The 14,571-nt window shown below is 39.3% G+C and overlaps 3 protein-coding genes across 4 annotated transcripts in view; 2 read left to right on the forward strand and 1 right to left on the reverse strand.

The window, feature by feature from the left end:
• The first annotated feature begins 30 nt into the window (after positions 1-30).
• On the forward strand, positions 31-5,472 carry LOC308107212 (neuronal acetylcholine receptor subunit alpha-10-like). 2 transcript variants are annotated; one of them, XM_080459416.1, is made up of 6 exons: positions 31-234; positions 367-617; positions 2,816-2,961; positions 3,113-3,267; positions 3,953-4,485; positions 4,564-5,472. In XM_080459416.1, exons 2-6 carry the CDS (start codon positions 521-523, stop codon positions 5,256-5,258), a joined length of 1,626 nt encoding a protein of 541 aa, XP_080315542.1. In that variant the 5' UTR covers positions 31-234; positions 367-520; the 3' UTR covers positions 5,259-5,472. The 2 variants fall into 2 exon arrangements, with proteins under 2 accessions (XP_080315542.1, XP_080315543.1); XM_080459417.1 differs by having other exon boundaries at positions 3,113-3,159; positions 4,564-5,464.
• Positions 5,473-7,125: 1,653 nt separating this feature from the next.
• Positions 7,126-8,061, reverse strand: LOC308107381 (olfactory receptor 52E4-like; the record flags this gene model as incomplete). The annotated part of the gene is made up of 1 exon (XM_080459702.1): positions 7,126-8,061. One exon carries the CDS (start codon positions 8,059-8,061, stop codon positions 7,126-7,128), a length of 936 nt encoding a protein of 311 aa, XP_080315828.1.
• Positions 8,062-13,634: 5,573 nt separating this feature from the next.
• LOC308107382 (olfactory receptor 52B2-like) overlaps positions 13,635-14,571 on the forward strand; it is a gene marked incomplete at both ends in the record, with an annotated part of 945 nt that continues 8 nt past the window's right edge. The window contains one exon of the mRNA XM_080459703.1: positions 13,635-14,571. This exon is cut by the window's right edge and continues 8 nt beyond it. Coding sequence (XP_080315829.1) covers positions 13,635-14,571 — 937 coding nt within the window.

The following is a 14,571-nucleotide window of genomic DNA, read 5'->3' on the forward strand; positions in this document are numbered from 1 at the left end:
AAGAAAAAGCGCAGAGAGAGAGAGAGCGATAGAGAAAGCGAGAGAGAGAGAGAGAGAGAGAGAGAGAGCATGTGGGGTTGTTTCAATGCGAACTATCAAAATAATGCACAAACGGTTTGGTGAACAAAATTTAATCTTTTCATTATTTATTTCCTGAAGCGGTGTTGTGGATTAAAAGACTGCATTTATTGCACTTGTATTAACTGGGAGCTGTCCATGGTGCTCAATCTGACGGTTTGTCATTACTGTTGTTGCTTTGTTTAGAAGCATGACTACTACGTGTAACTTGGTATTCATGAGCCTTGTAGTGCACATGCACGATATGTAGTATTTTCTTTTATTTATTTATTTTCTGTCTATCCGCAGACCTGCCCCGCCTCCTAACCCGTCCTCTCACTCGATGGCCTTGAGCGTGCACGGCAGGATCACATGGACACCGGTCTGTGCTGAGTTATCGACATTCTACTCTTGTTTCTTTTAGTTTGAACTATTTTTTCGCGTTTGGCAAAGGGGATTTCCGATGGTCCTGGGATCCAAGACCAATTGCTTCTGCAAGATGAAACGACGACCAGTCCAAACTTTACTCTGCTTCTTTCTGTGCTTCACTGTTTTGCCGAGTAAGTTTCATTTGACTTATTCAATGGGTCTGGAATATCAGTTTGATACACAGTGCAGTTAGTCAAAGCTAAGTCGAAGTGTTTATCGTGTGGAAACATGTTTCCCTGTACAATCAAATTATTTCTTTGCAGTTCGCAGTGAATAGCAGAAAGTAGAAGTCAAAACATTTTCTTCTCTGTGCATTTTCCCATCACTGTTCCCTTAATCAACAGATCACCTGCATGTCCCCCATTACCTCGAGGAATATCCTCACTTGGCCTTCCTTTTCTTTAGCAGTTTTTTATTTTATTTTTTTTATCATCTCTCTTACATACATGACTAAACCACCTCAACCCCATCTCTCATGTTTTCACCAAACTGTCCAACCTGAGCTGTTAAATTGAATGTAATTGTTTTTAATGCTGTCCATTCTGCTCACTCTCAATCCAAACCTCAGCATCCTGAGCTGACTGACGAAAATCAAGACTATAATCTAATATGTAGTTTTCATAGAAGTCAGCCTGTGAGAAAATTTTAATAGAATATAAACTAGTCATGTGTGCAATGGTGCAAAATAATGTGCAGCGTCAGCTGAAAGAGTTTTTTTCAGCAATGACGCATTCAATTAAGGCCCAAAGAGGTAGTTTATGATTAGATTTATGTCATTAATGTTTATTGTCAATGGGAAATTAATAAGTTAGAGACAAGATAAAGAGTATTTTTTGTTATTGTAATTGTTTCAATATTTCATCGATCATCAATTTCTTATCTCGGATTTCAACCTTCTCTTCAATGCAAGCTGTCTCACTGAAACTAGACTGCAGTTGTTGTGAGGGATTTAGCGTCCTCATAATCCCGGAGACCTTCTTTGTATACAGAGGCTTTATTGCAACCATGATTCTGGGTTAACATCTGGCTTGCTCAGGCCCTTCATTAACGTCGGAAAGAAGCTTCACATGTCTGAGTATCGTCTTTTTAAGACTGTGTAGACATTTTACAAACCATTTCTGCAAAGGTGGAGAGAACATTTGTACTTAGGTTCAACTACTGTTACAGTAGACTGTACTCAATTACAAGTGAAAGTACTGCTTTTGTCGGAATACTTCGATGAGTAAAAGTGTCATTTTCAAGTACGAGTTACTTTTTCACTGTATTATTGCACTGGCACTAACATAAACGAGAATCTAGCAATTTATTTTGTAAAGAAACGTCAATATAAAGCAGGGATGTGTTAAAATATCAACGTTTTTGGCTTTGAATTGGTATTTAAATTAATCATCTCGCTCAGCAAAGAATAGTTTTATAACAATAATAGTTTTATAGAAATTGAGTGGATTACAAAATCTGAATTGTTCTTAAATTTACATTTACATAGTCTAAAATTCCAACTATACAATGCTGCTTAATTAAGCTACATTCATTTGAGTATTTGTAATTGTTCAGGTTCACCCCTGGTTTACTAATAATATCATGGTATTGTTATGAAGGATAAATAATGCAATTGTAAAATGTGGACACTATTATTCAAAACGTGGATGATATTTGTGTTGAACAATTATTAAATAGATATTTTGTATAAATTTACACACTTTATAAAACTAATATGTTGTGTCTAAAGTAGATTAAGTATTCAGTCAACACATGTTGCTCTCTGCATGCTGTAGAAAAAAAAGAAAAAAGCCCTCTCTGCTGGTGCATAATGGCAGATTTGTCTGATCTCTTTCTAGAGCTTTATTGCAGGGCTTGGCCGAGCTCCCTTCCACTTCTGCCATCTGTCATGCATTCACAGTTATTCTCTCATATTTCTTCCTGAACTGCTCTATAAGTCATGGCTGAGCGTTTCTCATTATTTCTAATTTTAATGGATGGTTCAAAACAAAGTAGACGATTTTAAATGTGTTTTGGGATAAACCTTTCAGAGCTTGGCGGACCGGTTTTATCAAGTTATACCTGTTTGACAGAAAGCCAGTGAGGGAGGTTTTATAAGGTGAATTAACAGAAAATATCAAAATTAAGGCTCCAATGGAGATCTGTTTTGGATGTTTAAAATATTGTAGCATTGACAGTTATTACATAATTTATGATGCATTTCTGTTTGTATTTCAGTTTGAAAGTATTTCACAGTTAAACACATACAGAAACATCCCTAATGCAAAGTCCAGGACACAATGAATCTACTTCTTGTCCTAACTCTGCAGTGTTTCTCTCTCTGGTCTAGGCTGTCACTCTGCTCATGGGAAATATGCTCAGAAGCTCCTGAGTGATCTGTTCACAAACTACAGCAGCGCGCTGAGGCCCGTAGAGGACACAAAGAACATCCTGAACGTGACACTGCAGATCACTCTGTCACAAATCATCGACATGGTAAAACACCACATTGCACACAAACCAAGCGCCACATGTGTCCGTGTGAGTGCGGACCCCCCACACATATTTATTCTTATCAGTGTTTTGATTTGCTGTGTGCTGCCTGTCGTTGTCATTGCGTGTTTTTATAATTGTCTTCATTTCACAGGACGAGCGAAATCAAATTCTGACTGCATATTTATGGATACGGCAAGTGTGGGTTGACGCACACCTCAAATGGAATAAAGATGATTATGATGGACTCGATACCATCCGTATACCTAGTAGTTATGTATGGAGACCTGACATAGTCCTATATAACAAGTAGGTCGGATTGGTATTGGGTTAATCAAAGAATTATGACTCCAAGGCTGCTTTATTTGATCAGTATATGTGGCACAAGCTGAACAGCCCTCGATCAGTTGTTTACAGGACTGTCCAGTCCGCTGTCTGCTCTTTATATCTTAGTAATGTAACTCAGAAAATTGCAAGAAGATTACATTGCAAATTAAATTCTTGAATTCTTTCCATCAGTAGTTTGCATTATCCACCTGTATGTGCACAAAAATCCTTTTGGCAAGTTCGGCAATCTGACAACCAGGGTGTCCCATGGGTCAAAGCAGCTATTAAAGATAGTTGAATTAAAGATCTTGGCAAAAAAGTTGAGAGGAGTGGGTGTGAAGTCAAAAGGCCGTTTGGTGTGGCCTCTGGCAACACTGAAGCGATGAAGAAAGCCAAAGAACAAAGTCGCATAGTGAGATATGAAAATGTGACCCTCTTGCAACGCTGGAAAAACATAAAAAGCAGACACAATGCTGAGAAATGCGCCCAACTCTCCACAGGATGTTGACTCACTCCTCAGCAGGTGTACTTGTGCCATTTTATCCTGATCAGGTTTCATTTGCGAATCCTTCGGTGAAAGTAATACGTCTTTGCACTTGTTTTGAATGTTCACAGAGGTGTTCTAATTTCTTTTTCCAGACGTATTTTCTTTGTTTGTTTTTTTTAGTGCAGACGATCATTTCACTGGCTCCATGGACACTAATGTGGTGATCCGACATGACGGCCAGATCATGTGGGACTCCCCGGCGATCACGAAGAGCTCATGCAAAGTGGACGTGTCCTTCTTCCCCTTCGACGCTCAGCAGTGCAGGTTCACTTACGGCTCCTGGACCTACAGTGGCAACCAGCTTGACATCCTGAATGCCATGGAGAGTGCAGACCTGGCTGACCTGGTGGAAAACGTGGAGTGGGAGGTGCTCGGGATGCCGGCCAAGAGAAACATTATTCTCTATGGGTGCTGTGCCGATCCTTACCCAGACGTGACCTACACGCTGAAACTTAAAAGAAGGGCTTCTTTCTATGTTTTCAATCTGCTCATACCTTGTGTCATGATCTCTTTTCTGGCTCCCTTGGGCTTTTACCTGCCCGCTGACTCTGGAGAAAAAGTTTCTTTGGGTGTCACTGTGATGCTGGCCCTCACTGTCTTTCAGCTGCTCGTTGCAGAGATCATGCCACCCTCTGAAAATGTACCACTGATTGGTAAGACTGGCAAACTAAGTTCATATTTGAGACTACTGTTATAATGGTGTATGTTAACTCTTATTTCATTTCCCAAAGGGAAATATTACATTGCGACAATGACCATGATCACGGCCTCCACCGCTCTGACCATCTTCATCATGAACATACACCACTGTGGGCCCGATGCCAAGCCTGTTCCCAAGTGGGCCAAGAAAGTCATTCTGCAGTACATGGCCAGGATGTGCTTTGTGTATGAAGCTGGGGAGAACTGCATGTCACCACAGCCTGAGAAACAGGAGCCTCCACTGGTGAAGAACACAAACTGCACAATGAACGGTCAGGTAGGGTTGGGCCGAGACGAGTGTGTATTGAAAACCATGCGAGGACAAGAGACAGTGGGCTCCACGGAGGGGAGAGAAGAGACCGATCAGATCATGAGTCCGATTGGCTCCATTGGGAAGAATCCCACCAGCCACTACAGCACCTGGAAGAACGGCGTCTTTGTGAGCATGGACTGCGGCGATTCTGGGGGTCCGAGGAGGTGCAGGAAAGGAGGAGAGAGCGACGGGGAGAGGAAAGAGGCCGAGCTCACCTGCAGCACGCCGAGCAACGAGAGGTTGCTGTTGCGTAACATAGAGTACATAGCCAACTGTTACAGAGATCAGAGGGCCACGCAGAAAAGGACTGGCGAGTGGAAAAAGGTGGCCAAAGTTTTGGACCGATTCTTCATGTGGATATTTTTTATAATGGTCTTTTTAATGAGCCTTCTCATCATGGGGAAAGCTATTTAACTGCAGAGCTGTGCAGTTGATGGTTCTGGTGACAGTCGAATAGCGTACATAAAAAGAGGGATCGGTAAAAGTTACTAAAGTATTCATTAGGCACTAAATAATCATGTCATTCTGTGTAGGTTTTCAGGAGTTCATTCGTCGAATCATTTCTTTCACTTCTGCCAGAATGAAACACTTGGAGAAAATAAAAATGATTAGAATGTTGTAACAACTGTTGACTTTCACATTTTCTTCTCCTTTTAACTTGCCTATATTGTAAATAAGGACTCTACCTCAATGTGACAGTTGATTATATACTACTTTAAATGTATCTACCGCAGCATTTAGGTCTCAGATTTCACATGACTCCCAAAAAAGGAATACAACGGACTAACTGGTGAGCATATAGCTGATTGCTAATGATTATATGTTCCAGATAATATTTAAAGGTGTGTAAAGGTGCAAGCTGGTAAAGATGTGAACAAATGAACTAAAAGAGTAAACAACAAGGCAGAGTAACTCACTTGCATAATCGGTTTAATCCTTTGGACTGGAGCCATCTGCTTCGCATCTTCTTCATGTGTATTATCCTCGGTCTTTATGTTGTGAAATGGGACGTCCTTCTTTAATCTTAACCCAAAGGGAGAACATACTGAGTGCTTTATCACAGGAAAAGGATATATATGATAAATGTGCTCTAAAATACACAATCTTATTTGGAAAAGTGGATGGTTTGTGTGTGATAGGATGGGGAGCTTATCCAAAGCATCGGGCCTGCTTCCTCCAGGTTTCTGTGCTGAGTTGACCGTTGATGCCAGAAACACTGAGTAAATATGAGGGGAAAATATCTGCGATCACAATTATATTTTATTTTTTTCATCAGAAAAAAAAAAACGTGGTTAGATTTACACAGTTTCATAAATGATTAAATTGTTTTCATTTGTTCAGTCATATGCAGTAACAATGGTTCGAGCCAAACAGGACAGCAGATACATAATGCTTCGATGGAAAGTGAAAAGAAAACTACAGATGGATTATTATGGTCATAAAAAAACACATTTTATCAGTTATTATTATTCACATGGGGATGCCAGCCCATCTTTAACAATAAGAAAGTTCAACCGAATCAAAATAAGTGGAAAATTCAATCATATACTGTATATCGATTCAAACACACTCTTGTCTACAGCAAAACAAAAGGAAGTTGCTCTAAATAGTGGATGCTTTAGAATTTCAGTGTTTAAATAAGTAGTTTGGTATTGATTCATGGCTATACAAACAAACAATGCATAATGTTGCTTCTTTTTTAATGTGCTAGTAGCACTTTGATATTTTTTTCATGAAAAGTGCATTTGAAATTAAATGTATGTATGTATGTATGTATGTATGTATGTATGTATGTATGTATGGATGGATGGATGGATGGATGGATGGATGGATGGATGGATGGATATTATTATTATTATTATTATTATTATTATTAATGTAATATGAATAAGTTTAGACTGTTCCACTGATGACAAACATGTCCAAACAGTAAAATAACAAAGGATTGTGACATCATAAATACATACAATTACCCAACATATACATAAATCAGAACATTTTGCTCATTTGACCCGATAACAGAACTCAGGAGCAAGTCGCTTTTCTTAGACCTGAGGTGGTTTATATTAGAAAGGTCAATAAATACAGTCCTGTCTTATGCTGTCACACTTCATAACAAGCATCTGTGTTGAATTTGCAAATGTACGACGAATACAAGAGCAAGCGGAACTGGACATTTTGTGACTGAACCGCTCTGCATTCATGTCTTCAGATGAAATGTAAAGAATTGTGGACAACATATCTCATTTTTGGGGCCTTTGTCTCCAAAGGATAAACAGTATTACCTTGGAATCACTTTTCTTTGCAGTATTTGGAAAATTTTATCACGTAACGATCTCGTCTGCATCCCATAAATAACTGGATTTAAATTTGCAGGGACAACATGGAATAAAATGTACGCAATCTTCCTTAAGTCTGGATATTTTGGGAAGCGGTGCAGTATGATTGTCAGAAAGCCGGACCAGAGCATGATGAGATAAAGAACAAGGTGGCTTGCACAGGTTTGCAGCGCTCTGTTATTCAACTCTTTGTTCTTCCTGATCCAACAGATGACAGCTATTCTGAAGTAGGTGACCGCTATGCCTCCAATGGAGCAGGAAAACAGCAGCACGGTGAAAAAGAGGCCGTAGATATTGTTGATGGACACGTCGTCACAGGACAGCTTGAACAGCGATGCGTTGTCGCAGTAGGCGTTTTGTATAACCGACCGACAGCGGGACAGTCTCACTGTAAGGCCTATCAGAATTGACACCAGCAACAAAGACAACCCCCAGGCAATCACTGACAGCGCAACCACAGTTCGGTTGGTCATGATGGAGCTGTACCTCAAGGGGTGACAAATCGCCACGTATCTGTCAATCGCCATGATGACAAGGATTATGTGCGACGCCGACCCGAAGGTGTGGCTGTAAAAGGCTTGGACCACGCACTGGTTGTAGGTGATAAACCTCTCCGTGGAGAGGACGTGGGCCATCAGCTGAGGCAGCAGCACCGTGTTACCGATCAGATCGTTGACCGACAAGTTGCAGAAGAGAATGTACATCGGCTGGTGCAAGCTCTTCTCAGTGACGATGAGCACCAGGACTGCGATGTTGGAAAAGAGCAGACACAGGTAAACAAACAGGAGCAAGAAAAAGAGAGGGTAGATGAAATTTGGAGAGATGTCAAAGCCTTGGATCTCCAGGATGTCACCTGAAATAGTGCCATTATTTTCCATCATGCTAGAATTGAGAACCTGAAAAAGAAAAAAAAATATATAGATATAAATATGCATTAAGAATATGCTCAAAGAAAAAAATAACACATGGGGAACAAAAGAGTAAGAATCTAATCACATAAAGAAAGAAAATAGAAATGTCTTTCTCAGTCTTTCAAGCTGCTACCATTTCAAACCTTCAATATAAATATGTTCTTCTTCTCGAGCAAAATCTTTAATTACTCATTGATGACTAGATTAATAGAAATACAATAAAACTAGTCAAAAGCATGCAGATAGTTTCACATGATATTACACATGTTGAACTATAATGGCACTGTGAAATTGAATGAGTGTTTGTTTGAAGTGTATGAGGGAATACCTTCCAGGAGGAGGATGGATCCCAAATCAACTGCAAGACCTCGACACCTTTTATATCCAGAGCGAACAACATACATTCACCATCGAATCAATGTTCTCCCCGTTAATTCCCAAATGTATACGTGGTGGTAATGCTTCACTTTGAACTTAAGAAAAAGAAAACTCCCAAATAATGCAATAGAAGGTATATTTCTGTCACTGGACTCGTTTTTCTGGTTCCATTTTCAGTACAGGTGCAACAGTAATATTTTTTATTGTTTGTAAATAACATTTTCAACATTTCACTGTTGAAAGTGCAAAGTAAATGTAGGTCATTGACTGTGTTATAGTAAAACACAAACTCGCGATTGGGCAATCAAACATTTTATCTGAAGCAGACTGAAAGTTCCAGTTTAATAAAAAAATTTTAAATAAATTGGTTTATTCCCAATAAAAGTGTGAGCATGATGTGATTCACGTAAATTCCACAGAAGTTCAAATTATTTCAATAGTGCAATAATCCACCAGTAACATTGTCTCAGTTGTTTAGAAGTAATTTCTAAATATTTTTACTGAAATATAACAACGTGTTGCTTTCACATACAAATTCTAAAATACATTTTTATTCCCTCTGTATAAAAGAGATGCACCTGAACGCCTCTCGGGGTCCTTATCCGCACTTTAGTTTGTATTCGTGTAAGTAAAACATGTCCTACCTGCTATGTTGAGGGCATGCTTGTTTTTTATTTAGGTTTGAAACAAACGGAAATACAAGTTGTTATTGATTAAAAAAAAAAAAAAAAAAAAAAGAAGTTATTTGCGTGGGCACTTGTGGACTTTGCTTCTATGATTTGCAGAAGGTGATAGTTTTCACCCAGGATCAGTTGGACCGCTGGACAGCTTTATGACAATAAAGTGATATATCTGAAATGCATTCAAATTTGCAAACAACTTGTGAATTTGTGAATCCTGATGCACATTTTCATTCTCGAACATGCAGCCTGACAGGACTTTTGTTGGTGTTTTCCCCGTTGTTGACAGACACATTTCATCTCTTTTAGCAATCCCAACACGCTTTACATGATCGGTAATCAGTCATCCTCTCACACTCACGTATTCACACACAAACCAGTTGTAAGGAACGCTATGCAATGTGCTTGCACACATTTCGAAACAACTCAGTTTTTATTGTCTTGCTCGAGGACACATCGACACGCGAAATGACAAAGATGGGGACTGAACCACCAACCTTGGAATTGGATGATGATCCCCTCTCGCTGTATGGATTGAATCTGGGTACCCTACTGTACTCTGCTCTACTGTACTCTACTCTACTGTTCTCGGGGTGTGTGTGGGGATAACTGTGTGAGTCCATGTGTTAACTTTGTCTTTTGCTTTATTATAATAAGAAAGTGCCCAGGTCCTTGCAACCCAGCTGAGGATGAAGGAACTATGGGACCCATTCATACGGCAACAATTTCACGTTTTGGGTGCCCGTCACGACATCAATGCTCAGAGTCACGGAAAACAAAACTTTTAGGAAATGGCTCCCAAGGTGGAACTTTTCAAAAACACTTGGGCTCCATTGCGGTATAAATTCTGCTAATGTAGATGGACAATAACAACAATGACGGCCTCCAGAGTGACATGACTCCCAGTCGATATTCTCCTGGGATTTGGTGGATTTATAGTTAAGAGTCACCTTAGTAGCAATCCAACTTTGTTGTCTGTCCATACAAAGTTCTGTCACTATTGTTATTATATACGGCATAGTTTTCTCTGCACGCATCTGTGTGATTTCGTCATGAAAACAAACAACAGCATTCATTGTTTTCAGGGTTTCTATCGTCGTCATCCGTCAGTTTTTTGAGATTTATATTTTTTTATTGACATTTCTATAATTAGAATACAACACAGAGAAAAAAATAAATATCAATGGGAGATTGAGCCTAGTTAGAGCAAACAAACAACACTAACAAAACATAAACAGCAAAAAAATAAATAAAAAACAACAAAATCCCCCCAAAAAACAAACAAACAAACAAAAAAACTATTTAGTCATGGTACATTCTGAGCTGGACATTGTTTTCAAAAACTTTGCTGTGTAAACGCAACGCTTTTCTGAAACAAAAAAGCAAAAAACATGAGTTTTCACACAAAACATTGTCGTGTAAACGAGCATATGGAAGATGAACTGACTGAGAGTAGTATGGTAAGTAAAATGAGTCAAAAAAAAAAAAAAAAAAAGAGTTTAAAACTGAAGAAAGTTTAATCACACAGAGCAAATGATCCGGCGTCCCAGGAATGTCGATTTCAAGTGAACAATGAAATTTACATTGTTGATACTCAGAGCATCTTTATAACAAAATACATCACAGATACTGTATGACCGAGGCAGTAAAAGTCACTTGTTTAATCCCAGCAGGTTATGACTGCAGAAAGATATGCAGACTCATAGTGTGAGACGTCAGGCCTTATTAAATGACTGTTAAAAACATGCAGAAGACTGACCATTAAAATATTTTCAAAACAAATGTAAAGAATGAAAAGAACATTTAACTACACACCGTAGGTTATCACAATTGGGGACATTGCAATATTGATTTTATTCTATTTTTCCCCTGAAGGTCTCTTGAGAGAAATCAAGGGAGACCTGGCTAAAGGCCAGGTGTAAGGTGGGAGAGAGCACACAGAGTAATTAGGTGGCCAAAATTAATTGTCAAAGTGGCTCAAGGGTCCATCTTGTCCATTTCTCAGGGTTAAAACCTTAACATCATTAACTTCACTGCCCCTCTGTGTGAAGCTCCAAACTCGCTGTCCCCAGTGGCCAGACGTGACCACTTCAGTTTCAATTTACTTTACTCTGCAGAAAAAGAAAAAGAAAAAACTTAATTTCAAATAAATACAGTTGTAATAGATACATTAGATAATGATGCAATATAATATGAAAATGATCAAATTAATCATGTAACAGATAAATCATGAAACAAATACATGTAATTGAAAACAAATGTAAGAACTTTTTTTTTCTTTTGCCCTTAATAACACATTCAATGGTAGGTAAAAACAAAAAAAAAGAAAGTATTTCCAAGTGTGTCGCTCAGCTACAAAAACATTCGTAACAACTTGTAAACAGCTGATTCTCGTGAGTGTTACCAAACAGTGTCTTATTATCAACTGGAGGTTTACCGTTTATCTAGGGATTAATTAAAGTGTGACACAGTTAATAACATTGCTTAATCATTTCTCAAAGGAGTTCATTATTAAATATGTTTTGACAAAGTTTCTGATGTAATTCAGATATTCTGAGATACATGTTGTCACATCACAGTGTTGTCTTTTAGATGACGAGCTGCAAAATATATCAACACTGCAAAACGGGCTTCTTTTACATTAGTATGTATGTATTTGTATGAATACTACTGCATTAATAGTATCAAACCAATGTAAGAAGGTCACCATTAAAATAGTATGACTTGGAGAAAGCTGATATTAAAATTAAAAACTTATTGATATGACTGATGATGATATACACAATTTTTCTTAATTCAGTTTCGCTATTGCTAATAATTCTCAAAGTTGTGTCTTCCTCTACTTACTGTGTTTTCTAATACAAATAATAGATACAACTTTGCTTGCACATAATACTATCCTAATCTATTTTATACTATATTTTAAATGTATATTTCATTGCCTACACCAAGGATGGATGGATGGATGGATGGATGGATGGATGGATGGAGATAGAGCACAACATGATGTGTGATGTCAAAAAATAGAATTGATGGAGAAAAATCTACTTAAGATCGGAAAGAAATGTGACGAATGGGTTCGTAAGCACAACTGTAAAAGTAAATCAAGGGTGATAAAAGAGAGCTTTTAGAAATATAGTAACAATTGTATCTGTATTTCATAGATCAGATGTGACAAAAGCCATTTAAATTCAGATTTCGTTTCATTTCAGTTGAGCTCGTTTAAAATTGTAGCTAAAAAAAGTCAGAAAAAAATTCAAATTTCCATCCTTTTTGGCGTAAAGAAACGTCCACTCTCTCGTGAGTCCCGGGCCCACCCCGTGGGCCTCTTCCCAATAATGCGTGCCTGGTAAGTCTCAGTTTGAAGTGGTCACTTCAGTTGTATGACATGCTGGCTTTGGCCTGTGTGTTGTGTGTTTGACCCCTATAGTGCAAATGTTTTACATCCATCCATCACATCTGTGATCCCAGAGACACAAGAAGAAAGGAAAGTACAAACATAGTAAAGCACAGTGACATGGATAAGCAACTTTAATCTGATTTCTGGTTTGGAAATAGCAACACATCAGTATTTTTCTGACCTAACGATGGTACATTTGAAGGAAATACAGAAATGTTATGAAAAACAGTTTTGCATATGAGTAAGATAAGTGTCATACTTTGAGTTTCCTGTTTCTCGCTAAACACCATATTGTTTCGCTCTTGTGTTGTGCAACACATCTCCTCTTCTCAAGTAGCTCACCTGATGGTTGCATTTACAGTAAACAGACGGCAAATAAGTGAAGGAAGCAATAATTGGTGGATTTCTTTGGAAAAGACACAGCGTGCTGTCAGATAGTGTTCAAGAATGTTTCGGGGATCTTTATTTGAGTCCATTACCTTCTTTTATGGTGAAATATGTGGGATTCTGGTCGTGAATGCACCATGAAGGGTTACCATGTTAAATTTCATTTAACAATCTGAGAACGCACACTTGAGGACATGGTTCTATTTTCTGAATTCAATACAAACTGCAAGTTGCACAGTGATGTGGTTAGCGTCATTCACTGTACAGAAAAGTTGTTTTTATTCAGTTCAGATGGGACTTTCCTGTGTGGAGTTTGCATGTTCTCCCTGCGCATTGCATGCAGTTTCTGCTGGTACTGTGTCTTCCTCCCACCAACCGCAGACAAGCTTGATCCATTTTGCGTTGGCTGGGGTAGGCCCCAGCATTCTGCAGTCACGTTCTGGATAAAGGTCATAAACACTGAAATTGGATGGGCGGATGGATGGAAGGACTGATAATAACAGGAAGTGACAATCCCAAAGGCAACAAGTGACGTAAACAAGTGGTGGCGACCTCCAATAAAGCAGCGCGGGCAGAGCAGCGCTCAGTTCTACTCCGCTATGTAATGTGTTGTTCTTTCTCCACCTGTTGAATTTCTGAAATTGAATTTTTTATGATTGTCGCTTTCTCACACTAATCTTTTTTATGTTTTAACAATGGAAAACTCATCTTTTGCCATCACCTCCGATTTAACCCTGGATCCATTTTTTATTCCGCCCGGAGGAAAGTTTCCTATATTCTTTCTCGGTATTGCCATTTATTTTTTCGCCATCTCCTGCAACCTGACTCTGCTGACCCTGATCGTTCTGAAGAGGAACCTTCACAAGCCGATGTATTTCATCCTGTTCAGTCTCCCTCTTAACGACCTGATAGGAATCACTGCCATGCTGCCAAAGGTGCTCTCAGACATTGTCACAGAGACGCACAGGGTTCACTATCCCCTCTGCGTTTTACAAGGATTCCTCCTCCACATGTACGGAGGGGGGGTTCTGTTTATTCTCGCAGCCATGTCCTTCGATCGATATGTTGCCATCTGCATGCCGCTGCGATACGGCGCTGTAATGACCCCGAGAGCTATCATATGTATAATCTCTCTGGTCTGGGGTCTGGACCTTGTCTTGGTTGTTCTGTTGTTCTCCCTGCAGGCGAGGCTTCCTCGGTGCAAATCGGTTATCATGAACGTGTTCTGCGATAACCCGTCGCTCCTGAAGCTCACCTGTGGAAACACGGCACTCAATAACATCATAGGGCTGTTCAACACAGCCGTCATGCAGGCGATCAGTGTGTCCGTCCAGGTGTTCTCCTATGTTAAAATCCTCATCACGTGTCTGGTGACAAGCACATCTGAGACAAAGACAAAAGCTGTCAACACGTGCGTGGCCCAGTTACTTATTCTGCTCATATTTGAGCTTGTGGGAACTTTCACTATTTTATCTCACAGGTTCAAGAATGTCTCTGCTGACCTGCAGAAGATCATGGGCATGCTCATTTTTCTTGTGCCTCCACTCCTGAATCCAATTGTGTATGGGCTGTATACAAGTGAGATACGATCCACTCTGCTGAGATTCTTGCAAATCAGAGTGTCGTCAACAT

This window comes from Lipophrys pholis (assembly GCF_963383615.2).
Source record: "Lipophrys pholis genome assembly, chromosome: 3".
Classification (NCBI taxonomy): domain Eukaryota; kingdom Metazoa; phylum Chordata; class Actinopteri; order Blenniiformes; family Blenniidae; genus Lipophrys; species Lipophrys pholis.

Coding starts and splice junctions, on each gene's coding strand:
- LOC308107212 (XM_080459416.1), top strand. CDS start 521: ATGGTCCTGGGATCCAAGACCAATTGCTTCTGCAAGATGAAACGACGA. Junction 618..2,815: donor GTGCTTCACTGTTTTGCCGA/GTAAGTTTCATT, acceptor TCTCTGGTCTAG/GCTGTCACTCTGCTCATGGG. Junction 2,962..3,112: donor TGTCACAAATCATCGACATG/GTAAAACACCAC, acceptor TTCATTTCACAG/GACGAGCGAAATCAAATTCT.